The 18184-nt window shown below is 36.5% G+C and overlaps 1 protein-coding gene across 1 annotated transcript in view; it reads left to right on the forward strand.

The window, feature by feature from the left end:
- Positions 1 to 18184, forward strand: part of WBP4 (WW domain binding protein 4) — a 60751-nt gene that overhangs the window by 6476 nt on the left and 36091 nt on the right. Inside the window, exons 5-9 of the mRNA XM_072782919.1 lie at positions 579 to 746; positions 4789 to 4835; positions 5312 to 5387; positions 7298 to 7491; positions 16018 to 16175. Coding sequence (XP_072639020.1) covers positions 579 to 746; positions 4789 to 4835; positions 5312 to 5387; positions 7298 to 7491; positions 16018 to 16175 — 643 coding nt within the window. The remainder of the gene's footprint in view (positions 1 to 578; positions 747 to 4788; positions 4836 to 5311; positions 5388 to 7297; positions 7492 to 16017; positions 16176 to 18184) is intronic.

Below are 18184 nucleotides of genomic sequence, written 5' to 3' on the forward strand. Positions count from 1 at the left end.
TACAAAATGTTTGGATTTGTATGTAGTTTTTTCTTTTTTTTTGGATTTGTATGTAGTTTAATGTTATTTTCCTGTGTAATTTTTTTTCATATATATTTTTGATCTGCGTTTATATTGATGTCTGAATATGGGAGGGGCCATGGAGTGGGGAATAGCCTTACTTTTTTCCAAATAATTAACCAGTTTATCCAACATCATTTGTTAAATGATCTTCTTTCTAATGAGAAACACCAGGAATCTGCATTTGGATATATTTTCTCTACTCTTTGTTCTGTTTCAGTCATATGTTTGCCTATGCCTGGATCAGTTTTAGTTTTTTTTGTTTTGTTTTGTTTTGTTTTTTGGTACTAGTTGTTGCAGAATAAGTTAACATCTGATAGAACTAGGTTCCCTTTATCACTTCTGTTTTATGATTCTGGATATTTGCATATTTGGTTTTCTAGATGAGCTTTATTATAGTCTGTCAAATTCCCAAAAGAATCATCTTGTCAAGCTTTTGATTGGAATAATATTATTAATTCTTTATACCAGGAGAAAAAGTTATTGGCACTTTACCTTTCTTATAACTTTTTCTCTAGAAATTTCAGAGCCAAGCATATCACCAGTAACAAGCACTGTCCCACCCACCTCTGCATCAAATCAGCCGAAGGAAAAGAAGAAAAAGAAAAAAGACCCTTCAAAAGGCAGATGGGTAGAAGGCATAACCTCCGAGGGTTACCACTACTATTATGATCTTATCACAGGAGGTAGGTCATTTAGGCATAGAACTAGTAAAAGTGATAACTGTTTATTTTGTTTTAGTTAATATCAGGACATTTAAGCAATGAAAAACTGACTGTATATCTTTGACACAATTGTAAAAAAGTTAGGTGCCCTTTAAAAGATCTTGGGGAACCCTGGGTGGCTCAATGGTTTAGCGCCTGCCTTTGGCCCAGGGCACGATCCTGGAGTCCCGGGATCGAGTCCCGCATCGGGCTCCCAGCATGGAGCCTGCTTATCCCTCTGCCTGTGTCTGTCTGTCTGTCTCTCTATATATATCATAAATAAATTAAAAAAATAAAAGTAAATAAAAGGTCTCTTCTTAAAATGACTCAGGTCATACTTAGTTAAAGCATTAAGAATGGGTTCCTTATGGGGTGCCTGGATGGCTCAGTCAGTTAAGCCTTCGGCTTGGGTCATGATCCTGGGATTGAGCCCCACAGTTCCGCATCAGGCTCCCTGCTTAATGGGGAGTCTGCTTCTCCTTCTTGCTCTGCCTCCACCCACCCTGCTCATGCTCTCTGTCTCTCTCAGAAATAAAAAATTCTTAAAAAAAAAAAATAGGTTCCTTACAAATAAGTTAAAGCTTTATATTTTCTCAATAAAATCTTCTAAAAGTATGAGCTATGGAACAGAAAAATAAGGCATTTCAGATCTATTTTATAAATTGCAGCGGGTTATTAAAAGAAAATATTATGTTGGAGAGATTTTCTATCCAAAAGCAAATTGGGAACCAGAACCATTTTCTTTTTTGTGTAGCTATCTTATAGTAAAGAACCCCCTGACTCCTATTTATGTTTTGGATATCACTTTCTAATAAAATACACAATGATGTTTTCCAGTAGGAATAGCAAAAGCATCTTTTTGTTTTCCTTTAAAACTAAATGTATCAGGGATTTTTTCATGTAAATTCTGAGATTAGTAAATACATTATTCATTTATGTAGCATCTTGCTTTCCAGAAATAGAAAATTTAAGGTCAGAAGTAAGCATGATACAAAGAGGAACTTTAAAGTGCTATAACAGAGATGTAAGTAAGATTGTTTAGGAACTTAGAATGGTCAGTTATTAATTGTAAATATGTGGGTCTGAGAGATTATCACAGTAATTACTTTTGAACTAATCAATACATTAAGAGGAGAGCATAAAGAATGATGCCATCTTATTCACCATTTGTATCCCTAGCACCAAACACAGTGCCTGGACATTTCATAGATACTTAATTGAAAAAAATTATAGCAGGTTGTTATGAGGGTAAAGCAAGCATTCCAAACAGGTGGAACAATATGAAGCCTTAAAAAGTTTGAATGCTTAGAAAATAGTCATCTGATGGAGGTAAAATACATAGTTCTTTGAAGATGTCATAGCAGAAGGAAGAGGCTGGAAAAATAGATTGGGGCTTTGTCAAAGAGGGTTAGGAGGACGATAGTGCCATTTACTGAGGTATGGAATACAGAGATAGAGTAAATTAAAGTGGGACAATAATGAAATCAGGTTTTGGTATGTTGAAGTTGAGGTACTTCTAGAACATTCATGTGGAAGTTTTCAGTAGCTGATTAGAGCCTGGAATTAGGGAAATAAGTTGAGTCTAGAAATGTAAAATCTTAACTTTTAGGAGTATATGAGAACACAAGGAGAAAGAAGACAACAAGTATAAAGGGTAGGTAGTACATATATTGAACAAATAGAAGAAAAGCCAGAAAAAAAGTTAAGAATGATCAGAATGATAGGAAATGAGATCAAAGTTAATAATGAAGAAAACCATGGGCTATAAATATTACTATAACTGTTAGGATTTTTAGAATCACAGTCAGTTTTGGACTACAGAGAAATAGTAATCACTCAGTTTGCACTGAGCCTTAAGGGGAGTGCATGTTAGTTTAGCAGTGAATCACAAATGATTATATGCTAAGGATCATAAGTCTCTTTCTCAAATTTGCATAGAAACTATTTATTAATGGGGCACCTGGAAGACTCAGTCAGTTAAGCATCCAATTCTTGATTTCGGCTCAGGTCATGATCTCGGGGTCATAGGATGGAGCCCCACGTTGGGCTCCTGGCTCAGCGTGGAGTCCGCTTGAGATTCTCTTTTTCCCATTCCCTCTGTCCCCTCTCCCACCCTCTCCCAGGCACTCTCTCTTCTTCCCTCTTTCTAAAATAAAAAAAATATTTCTTAAAAAAGATTTTTAAAAGCTCTTAATATGTATTTCTCTCCTCTAATTCCTATTACTTGCTTCCTTTGTTCACTATCCTACTGCATATACCCTTGCTTTCAACAAAACCCTTGGACAGCACAGATGTTAGAGGCACTGACCCTTCCTTACCCCATGCAGTCAAAAATCTGCTTATAGCTTTTTAAAAAAATATAGTTGACATACAGTGTTATAGTAGTTTCAGGTGTACAATACAGTGATGTGACAATTCTGTACATTAATCCCTGCTCACAGATGTAATCACCATACAGTGTTATTGCAGTTGTATTGACTTTACTGTCCTTTTCTTTATCTCCATGGCTTATTTATTTTATAACTAGAAGTTTGAAACTGTTTATCCCCTTCACCTATTTCACCTGTCCCCCTATCCACCTCCCTTCTGGCAACTACCAGTTCTTAATATTTAAGAGTCTGGTTTTTTTGTTTTGTTTTTTAGACTATACATGTAAGTGAAATCATTTGGCATTTGTCTTTCTCTGTTTGATCTTATCACTTAGCATTGAATCTCTAGGTTCATTCATGCTGTCAGAAATGGCAAGATTTTCTTTTTCATGGCTGAGTAATTGTGTGTGTGAGAGAGAGAGATTGGGGGAGAGAGAGAGAGAGAGAGAAATATATGTATCTCACATTTTTATCCATCTATCAATGAGCACTTGGGTTGCTTCTGTATTATATATTATAAATTATGCTGCAATAAACAGGGGTGAATTTATCTTTTTCAAGTTAGTGTTTTCATTTTCTTTGAGTATATGCCCATAGCAAAATTAGATCATATGGTACTTTATATCTTGACTCCCTAAAAACTTAACTACTAATAGCCTACTGTTGATTGGAAGTCTTACAGATAACATAAACAGTTGTTTGACACATATTTTGTGTGTTGCATGTATTATATTACTATATTTTCATAGTAATACCTTTTTCTTAATTTCTTGGATATTTCTAGACCACATGGTTCTGTGAGTTTGAAAAAACTCACAGATCTCTAAAAAAAATTTCCAATAGATCTATTGAAAAAAATCTGCTTATAGGTGGACTTACACAGTCCAAACCCATGTTGTTCAAGGATCAGCCGTCCTTGTTTTTAATTCTTGGATCCTTTATCTTCTCTTGAGTCATTCATTCTATTTCTCACTCTCCCCTCCCCAAGATGTCAAGTAGTCATTTCATTCCTTCAAAACTTATCAAGCCTGAGGTACCAGGCTAGCTCAGTCGTAAAAGCACATGCCTCTTAGTCTTGGGGTCATGAGTTTGAACCCCATGTTGGGTGTAGAGATTACCAAAAAATAAATAAGTAAATAACTTTTAAAAACTTTTCAAGCCTGGGGAGCACATGGATGGCTCAGTCAGTTGAGTATTGGATTCTTGGTTTTGGCAAAGGTCATCATCCCATGAGTCATGGGATCAGGATCAAGCCCCATGCCGGGCTACACTCTCCCTGGTATGTCTGCTTAGGGTTCTCTCCCTATGCCTTGACCCTGGGATATATATTGTTTCTTTTTTTTTATTTTTTCTTTTTTATTCATGAGAGAGAGAGAGAGGGGCAGAGACACAGGCAGAGGGAGAAGCAGGCTCTCTGCAGGGGCCCAATGCGGGACTCAGTCCTAGGACCTTGAGGATGACAACCTGATCCAAAGGCAGATGCTCAACCACTGAGCCAGTGCGGCGCCCTTTTTTCCAATTACATGTTTAACTTACAGGCCTGTGGTGTTTTGTACACATTGAATGTCTAGTAAATTTTTGCCAAGTTAAAGTTTTTGAGAAGTTTTTCTTTTTAAGTGAAAAAATTGTATTAATGCAATAAACTTTGTTTTAAGCATCCCAGTGGGAGAGACCTGAAGGATTTCAAGGAAACTTAAAAAAGGTAACTGAGGCACATTGATAGTGTCTTTGGTTTAAGTTGATTGGTTTCTGGGATTTTTATAAAAGAGTTTTGATAAGCAGATTTATTTCCAAATAAGCCTCCCTGCAGGCACTTTATTCCTTTCTTCCTAGAATTCTTTTGTGAGAAGGCTATGTGGAGGTGTAAAAGTGATGTCTACCTAAAAACTCCATGCAGGACAAATACTATCCGTTGATTTATAGTCATTTGCCATTCAGATGTCCCTGTCCATCTGCAAAGCATTGTTCCTGTCTTTCCGAGATGAGACATTTCCTCTCTGAAAGTTGGTTGTCTCATGATTAACCCAAACCAGGCTTCCTGGCCATAATCAGTACTGCCACCCCTAACTCCCAGGTGTAAAGAGGAAAGGAAAGGTAGCTGACTCTCTGCCTTAGTTACTTAATATAGAGTAACTACATCATTATCTTCAGTTTATGCTGGTTTTTTCCTCCCATTAGACAGCAGCAAAGACTGTTTGGGTAGAAGGTGTAAGCGAAGATGGTTATACCTACTATTATAATACAGAAACAGGAGGTAAGTATTATCTTTGAGTTTCCTAACTATATAAAATTGTACCTGGAACTGCTAATTAGCCTACTGATGAAGGGGACTTAAGAATTTTTATCATAGTGATCAACATAATATCTATAGCATGTGTGTATTAATTTGTCATTTAAAAACAATACAATGAAAAGGGAAGATTTTCATATAGAGTTAATGTGCTGCTCATTCTCAATTGATACTTCACAAATATTAAAAATCATTTTTACTTTTTCTACCATTATTACTTTTATCATGATTATTGTAGAAATATAATCACTACCTTGAAAGATGTCTTAGAAATCACCTAACTCAACTTGCCTTTTCATTTTCTAAAATAAAACAAGTTATTTTAGCCACTAAAACAAAACTGAAGTTATTTTAGCAGTGGCTAAGATTGTCAAATTTTCACATTTATTAATCTAATAATGTTTTAGTTATATGTCAACATAAAACATGCCTAACTATTGTTACTTTATTATCAAAGTTTTTCAAATTTAGTTTTATAAAATGGGTTAGCAAGTAATTGTATTAGTTTCTACTACAATTAAATTTACCAAAATACATATTGTATCAATATAACTTTGGGAAGCTTTATTTATTTATTAAATTTCTACTATCTAAACCCATAGCATTAAATCTTTTAGGAGGAAAAGGTCCTCTTACCTAGACCTCTACTAGGTATCCAAATAGATACCTAGCCTGCCCAACGATAGTAATGGTTCTAGCTAAGTAAAATTGAGGTACTGAATCTTTTTAAAGATAAAATAATACAGTGATATAATATTAGGTGGAGAGTGGGATCTGAGCTCAATGCATAGCAGCATCTTCCCTTACTAGCTCTATGAAGGTGGGCAAGTCACTGAACTTATAGTTGCTCTTAGGCAATTGAGATGATCCAATTGGGTCATGAAGGTCAGGTGTCTCTAAAGCTCCAGAACAGTACTGGATATGTAGTGGGTGCTTAATAAATTTTTTCCTGAAAGTTTTTGTTGCTTATGTGAAATAATGTTGGAAAGCACCTTCTTACCTTTTTTTTAAGATTTTATTTTTTAAATAATCTCTACACCCAGTATGGGGCTCAAACTTACAATACTGGGACCAAGAGTCGCATGTTCCACTGATTGAGCCAGCCAGGTGCCCTGGAAAGCATCCTCTTTTAATAAGAAACCATACGGTGCTCGCTTAGGCAGCACATATACTAAAATTGGAATAAGAAACCATACGAATTGATTTGCTCTCAGTTTCAGTTCATCAGTAGACAAGTGTAATTATTAATTAAGTCTTTCACTCTTAAGACTCTCTGAGTTGGACAGTAAAGCTTAGAATCCCTCTCCCTTTTATTACACTAAAAATAGAGAATAACTGCAAGAGAATTAGAAATGCTCTCATTTCACTAAAAGCCCAGTAAACCACTGGATGGCAGTAGAGTTCAATGGAGGTTATTTTTTTTCCTAGCATCAAAATGACAGTCTCTATTCATTCAGGTGATTCACAGTATAATCTCACTCTTTGAGGATCCCAGGAAATCTCTGTGATAAGTAAATTCCCGGATCTGTTTCATTAGCATGTTTCCTGATTTTGGTGTCAGATAAAGTGTGAGAGTCATTTGACGGTATTGCCCAGTTTTTAGGTCTCTTTCCATTGGGGCTGTAGTTTAATCATCTGGAATCCAGATTGAAATCAACCTCTAAAAGATAAAAGAGCAACAGCTTTGGGAACTCTTATTTATCATCTTCTTGGTCAAGTGATAGTGTGAAATAGATATAGTATCATTGCTTAATATATTGGGGAGGGAGTTTAAAAAATAATACATTTGTAAGTGACAGGGAGTGTTCTATTGAGAATTACTTCTAAATAGAATTGGTAACTAAATAACATGACTATTAAAATGTGTTGAATAGAATCCAGATGGGAAAAACCTGATGATTTCATTCCACACTCTGGCGATCTGCTTTCTAGTAAGGTCAATGAAAAGTCAGTTGGTACCCTAGAAGAGTCTAAATCATCAGATTCTCATAGTGATTCTGATGGGGAAGAGGAAGCAGAAAAAGGAGAGGCCTCTACAGAAACACAAAAGCCAAAAATAAAGTTTAAGGTAAGTTCTTGGTTTACTCTTTACAGAACTATACCAATTTATAGGAAACTCAACAGAATTACTCAGTTTTCTGGTGGAAGATAGAAATAAAGCCAAGATACTTCTATAACATCTAGGGAGTTATCTGAACATGCAAGTCTGAGTATCTGGGCTAGAACTACTAATTTGAGTATCATCAGCATACTGGTAGTAATTTAAATCTCAGAATAGGTGAGATAATCTAGGGAAGTGACTTTGGGCAACATTAAACATTTAAGTGACAGGCAGGGAAAGAGGAGCCCATAATGAAAAGAGTGGCTAGAAAGCTATGCAGAGAGGCAGAAGAATTTAAGACCCAAGAAACCAAAGGAATAGAGAGTGTCAAGGATTTATTAGGCCTGGAACAAGAAAAATGTCTGTTGAATTTTACAGTTAAGAAGTCCTTTAAGCCCTTCTAGTCGCTTCACTGGGGTTTGGTTTGGCAGAACTCAGATTATGTTGTACACCTGAGCTAACATTAGATTCTATCTTAACTAATTGGAAATTTTTTTGTGCCCTTTTTTTTTTTTTTTGTAAAGATTTTATTTATTCATGAGAGACACAGAGAAAGAGAGACAGAGACACAGGCAGAGGGAGAAGCAGGCTCCATGCAGGGAGCCCTATATGGGACTCGATCCCAGGACTCCAGGATCACATCCTGGGCCGAAGGCTGATGCTAAACCACTGAGCCACCCAGGCGTCCCATCTAATTGGAATTTGAATAAAAACTTTAAAAAATAAATAAGGAACTCCGATTATAATAGGAATGAAAAGTGGTTCGTGGTATGTATGTGGTTTGGATATGAAGTGAAAACTAGAAATTAGTTGGCAGGCTGGTGGCTGCACATTGACTTTTTTTTTTTTATGGTGAAAAAATTTATATTTAGATTTATAGCCAGCTGGACTGTTTAGATGATCCCAATTTTGTTGGCAACATCCAAAGCAATAGTCAGAAGCCAGTCGAACATACACTTTCTTCTCTCCATCAGGCCTGATCAAGGTGTTGACCTTGGCCACATCAATGTCATAGAGCTTCATCACAGCCTGTTTGATCTGGTGCTTATTGGCCTTGACATCCACAATGAACACAAGTGTGTTGTTGTCTTCTATTTTCTTCATGGCTGACTCAGTAGTCGGGGGAACTTAATGATGGCATAGTGATCAAGCTTGTTTCTCCTGGGTGCACTCTTCTGTTTCAATCCATTAATGTTGTCAAGCTCCTCAAAGCTCCTGACTCTCAGCAAGCAATCTTGATTTCTTAATAAATGAGGCTAAAAGGGAGAAACTCTTTTAATTTCCTCCCTGATACCAACTCATCCATAGTCTTCCCCTCTTACAGAAAAGAAAAACCATACTTTACCTTCTTACTGGAAATGAGTTTATTCTTTGTTCAAGACCAACCTATCCACCCACCCTTGTTGGTATTCCCTTTGTACCTCCTTTGGAGTCCCTTTTAATGAAAACATCACCACCATAAATCTCTCATGATTAAGAGTCAATGTGTAGCCCTTTCATGAAGATGGCACCAAAGCTGAAGAAGGAAGCCCCTGCCCCTCCCAAAGCCGAAGCCAAAGCAAAGGCTTTGAAAGCTAAGAAAGCGGTGCTGAAAGGCATGTACAGTCACAAAAAAAGAGAAGATCCATGTGTCACCTACATTCCGACAACCCAAGACCCTGCGTCTCTGAAGGCATTAATGGATTGAAACAGTCACTGAACTGGGGTGGGAGAGGAAATGTACCAAGTAAAAGAATTGACAGGAGTTGCTGGTAGCCATGGTAGGAAAAAATTAGACCTTTCTATACTATTGCTAGTCCTGCTTTGTGATCTTTCCAGGAACAGTGAGGAGCCCAGGTGGCAAAGCAAAAAGATACATCACATTGATCTTGGGTGACATTACTGGCCTGAGAAGTGAAGGAAATTCAAAGATGCTAGAGAGAGGGTACTTCCAGGCCACACCTAGGATTTTGTCCTTGCCTGGAGTTTTTCTGCTTACCCCATAATTCTTGGTGGAACTTAGGTTGAGGGATGTATCCAGTTTGTAGAGAAGCAGCAACAAAGCGCCTATAGTAGCCATCTCACAATGTTTATATTCTTTTGTTCTTTTTTTATTTTCTTTTTTAGGATTTTTTTTTTAAGTAATATCTTTTTTTTTTTTTTTTTTTTTTTTTAAGTACACCCAACACGGGGCTTGGACTCATAACCCTGAGCTCAAGAGTCACATGCTCTACCAACTAACTGAGCCAGCCAAGCACCCCCATCTCACAATGTTTATACCCAGCATCCAATCTGGACAGATATTACTAAATTTCAACCAAATAAAATATTACAAAATACAGGTAAACAAAGACAAACTACCTATAACCCTGCCACTTCCCAGAAAAATCACTGTAACATCTTGGTATTTTCTTGGTCTATAATTTTTTTAATTCAGACTTACATACATTATTTTAAAATACAGAGTCATACTGGGGGTGTCTAGGTGCCTCAGTCAGTTGGGTTTCTGCCTTCTGCTCAGTCATGATCCCAGGCCCCTGGGATCAAGCCCTGCATCAGGTTCCCTGCTCATCAGAGAGTTTCCTTCTTCCTCTGCCTCTGGCTCAGCCTCCCACTTGTTCTCTCAGGCTCTCTCATGTGCATGTGGGTGCTCTCTTTTTCTCTATCTCAATATATAAAATCTTTTTAAAAAATTAAAATATGGAGTCCTACTGTAATGTCTTAATTGCTTTGGAGTTTAATCTGTCACAAAGACACCAATAAATCTTCATCTACCAAAATAATGGATGAATAGTTTCTATGGTATAAATATTTACTCAGCTGTATATAGCTGAATATTCCTTTTTTAATAAGCACTGGGGACTAGTGGAAGAAATACCCATTACTAAAGTATCAAAGTCTCTGCTGACACTAAATATCATAAATTTTGAAGTCTTAACAGTTTGTATGTTTGTGTGATTTTTTTAATTCCAGTAAACATACAGTGTAGTATTAGTTTCAGGTGTATAGTGTAGCAACTCAACAATTCTGTACATCACCCAATGCTTATCACAACACAGGCACTCCTTAAACCCCATCACCTATTTCACCCATTCTCCCACCTACCTCCCCTCTGGTAACCATCAGTTTGTTTTCTGTAGTTAAGGGTCTGTTTCTTGGTTTATCTCTCCCTCCCTCTCTTTTTCTCCTTTGCTTGTTTATTTTGTTTCTTAAATTCCACACAGGTGAGATCATATGGTATTTATCGTTCTCTGACTTAATTCACTTAACATTATATTCTCTAGCTCCATCCATGTCGTTGCAGATGACAGGCTTTCATTCCTCTTTTATGGTAATATTCCATTGTAGATACCTATACCATTTCTGTATTCATCTCTCAATAGGCACTTGGGTCACTTACATAGTTTGGGTTTTGTAAATAATGTTGCAATGAACATAAGGGTACATGTATTCCTCCGAGTTGATGTTTTTGTATTTTTTGGGCAAATATCCAGCAGTATAATTATTGTATTCTAGGGCAGTTGTATTTTTAATTTTGTGAGGAACCTCCATACTGTTTTCCACAGTGACTATACCAGTTTGCATTCCCACTAACAGTGCACAAGGGTCCCTTTTTCTCTATGTCCTTGCCAGTACCTGTCATTTCTTGTGTTTTTGATTTTAGCCATTCTGACAGATGTGAGGTGATTGTATCCTTGTAGTTTTGATTTGCATTTCCCTGATGATCAGTGGTGCTGAGCATCTTTTTTTTTCATCTAAATACAAGTTTATGTATTTATTATTTTTATTTCTTTATTTAAATTCAATTAATTACCATATAATATATTGTTCATTTCAGAGGTAGAAGTCAGTGATTTGTCAGTTTTATTTTTTTTTAAGGATTTATTTATTCATGAGACACAGAGAGAGAAGCAGGCTCCCTGTGAGGAGCCTGATGTGGGACTTGATCCCAGAACCCCGGGATCACGCCCCGAGCCAAAGGCAGACGCTCAACCACTGAACCACCCAGGCATCCCTGTCAGTCTTATATAATACCTAATGCTCATTACATCACATGTGTTCCTTAATGTCTATCACCCAGTTACGCCATCCCACTACCTCCTCCCCTCCAGCAACTCTCAATCTCTTTCCTATGGTTAAGAGTCTCTCATGGTTTAGCTCCCTCTTTGATTTCATCTTATTTTATTATCCTGTCTTCCCTTATGATCCTCTGTTATGTTTCTTAAATTCACATGAGTGAGATCATATGATAATTATCTTTTTCTGATTGACTTATTTTACTTAGCATAATACACTCTAGTTCCATCCATATCATTGCAAATGGCAAGATTTCAATTTTTGGATGGCTGAGTAGTAATTCCAGTGTGTGTGTGTATTACACACCACATCTTTATTCATTTATCTCTTGATGGACATCTGGGCTCTTCACATAGTTTGGCTACTATAGACATTGCTACTATAAGCATTGGAGTGCTGGTGCCCCCTTTGAATCACTATATTTCTGTCTTTGGGGTAAATACCTAGTAGTGCAATTGCTCGGTCATGAGGTAGCTCTATTTCAACATTTTGAGGAACCTCCAACACCAACATTGTAGAGGGTTTCTGTCTCTCTGCATCCTCACCAACATCTGTCATTTCCTGACTTGTTAATTTTAGCCATTCTGACTGGTGTGAGGTGGTATCTTACTGTGGTTTTGATTTGTATTTCCTTGATGCCAGGTGATGTTGAACATTTTTTCATGTATCTGTTGGCCATTGTATGGCTTTGGAGAAATGTCTGTTTGTGTCTTCTGCCCATTACATGACTGGATTGTTTTTTGGGTGTTGAATTTGATAAGTTCTTTATAGATTTTGGACACTAGCCTTTTTATCTGATAAGACATTTGCAAATATCTTCTCCCATTTTGTTGGTTGTCTTTTGGTTTTGTCAACTGTTTTCCTTTGCTGTGCAAAAAGCTTTTTATCTTGATGAAGTTCATTTTTGCCTTTGTTTCCCTGACCTTTGAAGATGTGTCTAGCAAGAAGTTGCTGTGGCTAAGGTCACAGAGATTGCTGCCTGTGTTCTTCTCTGGGATTTTGATGGATTCCTGTCTTACATTTAGGTCATTCATCCATTTTGAGTCTACTTTTGTGTATGGTGTAAGAAAATGGCCCAGTTTTGTTCTGCATGTGGTGATGCTTAGCATCTTTTCAAGTGTTGGCCATCTCTGTGTCTTCTTCAGAGAAATGTCTGTTCATGTCTTCTGCCCATTTTTAATTTGATTATTTATTTTTGGGTGTTGGCTTGTATAAGTTCTTTATATATTTTAGATACTTTTTATTGTTTATGTCATTTGCAGAATTTCCTCCCCTATTCAGTAGGTTGTCTTTTGTTGATTGCTTCTTTTGCTTTGCAGAAACTTTTTATTTTGATGTAGCCCCATTAGTTTATTTTTGCTTTTAAGTTTCTTCCCTCAGGAGACATCTAGAAAAATGTTGCTACCTATGGCCAGTGTTAGAGACCTTACTGTCTATGCTGTCTTCTAAGATTTATGGTTTCAGGTCTCACATTTAGGTCTTTAATGTATTTTGAATTTATTTGTGTGTATGGTATAAGAAAGTGGCCTGGTATCATTCTTTTGCATATACCTGACTAGTTTTCCCAGCACCATTTTTTGAGGAGATGGTCTTTTTCCTATTGTATATTGTTTTCTACTTTGTCAAGGATTAATTGACCATATAATTGTTTGTTCATTTCTAAATTACTGTTAGTGTGCCATGGATTTATGTGCCTATTTTGTGCCTATACCATACTGTCTTGATTACTAAAGCTTTATTATAGAACCCAAAGTCTGTGTGATTTTTTTCCCCCTCCCCATGTAACACTTAACAGACCAATGATTGGGTAAGTCTGTGTTGGAGGTTTTTAGGTTCCATGCAATAGACAAACATAAGGACAAAGATATTTAAGGGTACCAGCAAAAAAAAAAAAAAAAAGAAAAAGAAAAAGAAAAATTATAAAATGATTCTCTGTGGATGGGGAGCTCTTTAATGAAGGATATAAAATCTATATTCAGCATTGCTGATCATCAGGGAAATGCAAATCAAAACTACAAGGAAATAATCATCTCATACCTGTCAAAATGACTAAAATCAAAAAAACAAAAGAAACAACAGGTGTTGGCAAGGATGTGGAGAAAAAGAACCCTTGGGTACTGTTGGTGGGAATGCAAACTGGTACAACCACTGTTGAATACAGTATGGAGGCTCCTCACAAAATATAAAATAGAACTGCTTTAGGATCCAACACTACTGGATGTTTACTCCAGAAATACAAAAACACTAACTCAGAGGAATACACGCACTCCTATATTTATTTACTGCAGCATATTTACAATAGTGAAACTCTGGAAGCTGCCCAAATGCTCACTAACAGATGAATAAAGGAGATGTGATATATGTATGTATAATGAAATTATATTCAGCCACTAAAAAGGAATGAAATCTTGCCACTTGGAATGATAGAGATGGAGCTAGAGAGTATGGTGCTAAGTGAAATAAGTCAGAGAAAGATAAATACCATATGATCTCACTTGTGTGAAATTTAAGAAACGAAACAAAACAAGCAAAGGGATGAAAAAAGAAAAAGAGGGAGAGATATACCAAGAAACAGACTCTTAGCTATAGAGAACAAACCAATAGTTACCGGACAGAAGGTGGGTACACTGATCATGTTGATAAAAAAGGATAAAAAAAAATTTAAATGATTCCCTATGGATGTGAAGCTCTGTAATGATGTAAAATCTAGACTTGGTCAACAAACTCAGAACATAAGGAGAAGTTAAAGCATTAGAGATAGTAACAAGGTTGGACAGAAAGTGTATGGGAAGTAAGGAAGCCAGAAGAAAAACACTGTGGTTAAAGGGGGTGTGCTTTTGGAGTTTAAAACTTCACAGGCGGGATCCCTGGGTGGCGCAGCGGTTTGGCGCCTGCCTTTGGCCCGGGGCACGATCCTGGAGACCCGGGATCGAACCCCACGTCGGGCTCCCTGCATGGAGCCTGCTTCTCCCTCTGCCTGTGTCTCTGCCTCTGTCTCTCTCTCTGTGTGACTATCATGAATAAATAAATAAAATCTTTAAAAAAATAAAATAAAATAAAACTTCACAGGCATTTTTGAGTGATGACATAAATTAAGTGGTACATTGATGCAAGGATTTAATATTTGAATACTACCTATGTATCAGGTGTTATATACAAAGAAAAATAATCTTAATAACATTAGGTGGCTGGAGTATAGTTGAAGGCCAAAGTCATTGATTGTGAAACTCACAGAACAGGCTAGGGAATTTTTAAGGTCCAGTATGATTAATTTGAAAAGAAAGAATATGGTTAAAGTCATCAGTGAATATGGAGTAGTGGCCAAAGGTCATTGGATCATGTAAGGAAGCATGGAACAGAACTGTATAGAAGGTAGTATGAACCTCAGAGGAGGAGGCATTTATTATATTGCATTAGAATCAAAGCATAAATTAGGATCTCAATAAAAGTCACAGCCTGGAGGGACAACTGGGTGGCTCAGCGGTTGAGCGTGAGCCTTCGGCCCAGGGCATTATCCCAGTCCCAGGATCGAGTCCCATGTCAGGCTCCCTGCACGGAGCCTGCTTCTCCCTCTGCCTGTGTCTCTGCCTCTCTCTGTGTGTCTTTCACGAATAAATAAAATCTTAAAAAAAAAAAAAAAAGTCATAGCCTGGAAATAGTCAAGAATGCTAAGTAAGAGAGAGTCGATGTTGCCTCATAGGTCTATGATGGAACAGCATGGGGGAATGAGTTACTATCCATTCAGAGAATTATAGACAGAACAGTGTCCTCGGACTGCCACCCACAGTTATGCATTTTGGAAAGAGACTGAATTCTCTGGGTAGAATCCATTTGCTAAACGGGATCATAGAGCTTTGTTTTCCCAGATGAAGGGATGCTATAAAAATACTAGCCCAGCAAGATCCCATGGGACCTGCTTCTACATCAAGAGTGTGTCTTTTTCTCATTTCACATACTTAGCAGTTATATTTCATTAAGGCTTTGGCAGTCATCTGAATGTGAAGACAGATTTCAGTTAAGACTGATAAATTGAGGGAGTTCTTTAAGTAGATAACGAGTGTAGTAGAACCTAAGGATATGGCATTAAATTCAGAAAAGGCACCACATAAGGGAAGATCACTATTGGGTATGTAAGTAAGGAGAGAAAGCAGGAGAGTATAAAAAAGGCCAGTGTATATATCTTTAATTGTGGAACATTAATAGGATCATATAAATTATTTTAAAAACCAGCCTTGACCATGGTATCTTAACATTTTAGAGTAAAAAACCTAATAGAGCATTAAAATTCTTTTATGTGTATTTTTTGTGTTTTGTGCAAATTAAAAATATTAAGTGACTTAATGTATTATTATTTATAAATCAATAAGATTACGGTAAAGAAATGGTGTCCCTGTAGTTTTACTTAAAGTATGTTATTTCTTGACATTGACATTTCAGGAAAAAAGTAAAAATAAAGAAACTGAACCAGAAACACAGAAAGAAAAAAATGTCCAAGAGCAAAATTCATCAGGTCCAAATGAAGAAAAATCCAAAGCTCACAAAAAATCAAACCCATATGGAGAGTGGCAAGAAATTAAACAACAAGTTGAGTCTCAGTAAGTACCTGAAACTTAATCCCACTGTTAATACAAATTGTATTTTCTGTCTCAGTACTTCCATACATTACAATAACTAATTTCAAGGATAAATTTCAACTAATTTCAGTAATGTGGCTCATTGATTTCTAGAGTGGTTTTATCTCTTCTAATTACGTATATTTTTAAATATTTTGAGGTGTAAACTAGTGCTTATTTTAAAAAGTAAGCTAACTTTGTAGGAGAGATGCTCACGTTATTTATTTATTAGTTATTTATTTAAATTCTGGTATAGTTAACATATAGTGATTCAACAATATATATTACTCCAACCTCTAATGATTTTTTTAATTCCTACCCACCTACCCAATTTATTTATTTTTTTCCACCTACCCAATTTATTTTGACCACACACTCACGCACTAACTCATACCGTGTACACATGTGCATTCTCACATTCACCATCATTGTTCTACTAGACAAATGTCCACATATTCAATAAAGGCTCTTAGGGTATGTCTAAAGACAAGGGAAAAAAGCTTTTATTTTGTTACTGTCTTAAAAATGGCTTACGACACTTCACCAAGGTTTTAAAGCCTGTATTCAAGAAACAGAACAATTTTATCAATTAAATAAGACCATGGTAAGAGATGTTACCTGGTTTATATTATTAACTTACATATTTAAATTAGTAATTGTCTTGGGAGCATTTATACAATAAAAGGAAGATGTCAGTCGCAGGTCCACAAATTAGTGTTTCTTAAATGCTTAAATACATCTTCAGGTGGGTGGGGGGGGTAGGTACATGAGCTAGCAGTTTTTCTCCAAAAACATTAATGCTTTGAATAGGTAATATAAGATAACTACTCTATGGATACTTTTATAGTGAAATTACTTATTATTAAAACTGTACTTTAATGAAATCATATTTTGGGGGCACCTGAATGGCTGTCAGCTAACCATCTGCATTTGGCTAGGGTCATAATCCCGGGGTACTGGAATCAAGCCCCACTTCGGACTCCCTGCTCAGAGGTTGAGCCTCTGCCTTCGGCTCTGGTCATGGTCTGGGGGGGGTGGGTTCCTGGGATTGAGCCCCTAGTGGGGAGCCCTGCATCAGGCTTCCTGCTCCTTGGGAAGCCTGTTTCTCCTTTTCCCTCTGTCTACAGTTCCCCCTGTTTGTGCTTTCTGTCTCTGTCAAATGAAAAAAATATAATCTTTAAAAAAGATTGTATTTTTTCATGTTAAAACTGTATTTTTTTTTTTAAGATAGAGTAATGTAAGTTTTGGCTATCTTTATACTGACAGTCCCCAACCTGTGATGGTTTGACAGGATTTTTTTGACTTTAAGATGATGCAAAAATGACATGCATTCAGTATAAACTGCACTTCAAATTTTGATCTTTTCCCCCTGCCTAGTGATATACACTATACAGTTCTACAGTTCTCTCTCTCTCTCTCTCTCTCTCTCTCTCTCTCTCGTATACGCCCACGCAGCCAAGCAATCATGAGGGTAAACAGCCAGTATACTTAAAACTATTCTGTTTTTCACTGTCAGTATGGTATTCAATAAATTACATGAAATACTCAATATTTTATATAAAATTGGCTTTGTATTGGATGATTTTGCCCAATTTAGGTTTAATGTATGTGTTCTCAGCTTATTTAAGGTAAGGCTAGGCTAAGCTATGATGTTAAGTAGATTAGGTGTACTAAATACATTTTCAACTTAAGATACTTTCAATATACAATGGGTTTACCAGGCTATAACCCTATCATAAGTGAGGGAATATCTATATGATGTTCTATTGAGAATTCTCCAAGGATAACATACTATAGTGTAGATTTAAACTGCCATCAAAATGTTACTATTATAATGATACTTTAGGTTGTATTTGATAGTTAATGTAATATTAGAAAAAACACATTTAATGCAGCATACTGCCAGGCATCATGATAAGCATACTGTGTATACTGAAATTGCAGAAATAATAGGCTGCATTACTTCAGCCCCTAAGTGATTTTTTAAGTAA

The sequence above is a fragment of the Canis lupus genome, chromosome 17 (assembly GCF_048164855.1).
Source record: "Canis lupus baileyi chromosome 17, mCanLup2.hap1, whole genome shotgun sequence".
In the NCBI taxonomy this organism is placed as follows: domain Eukaryota; kingdom Metazoa; phylum Chordata; class Mammalia; order Carnivora; family Canidae; genus Canis; species Canis lupus.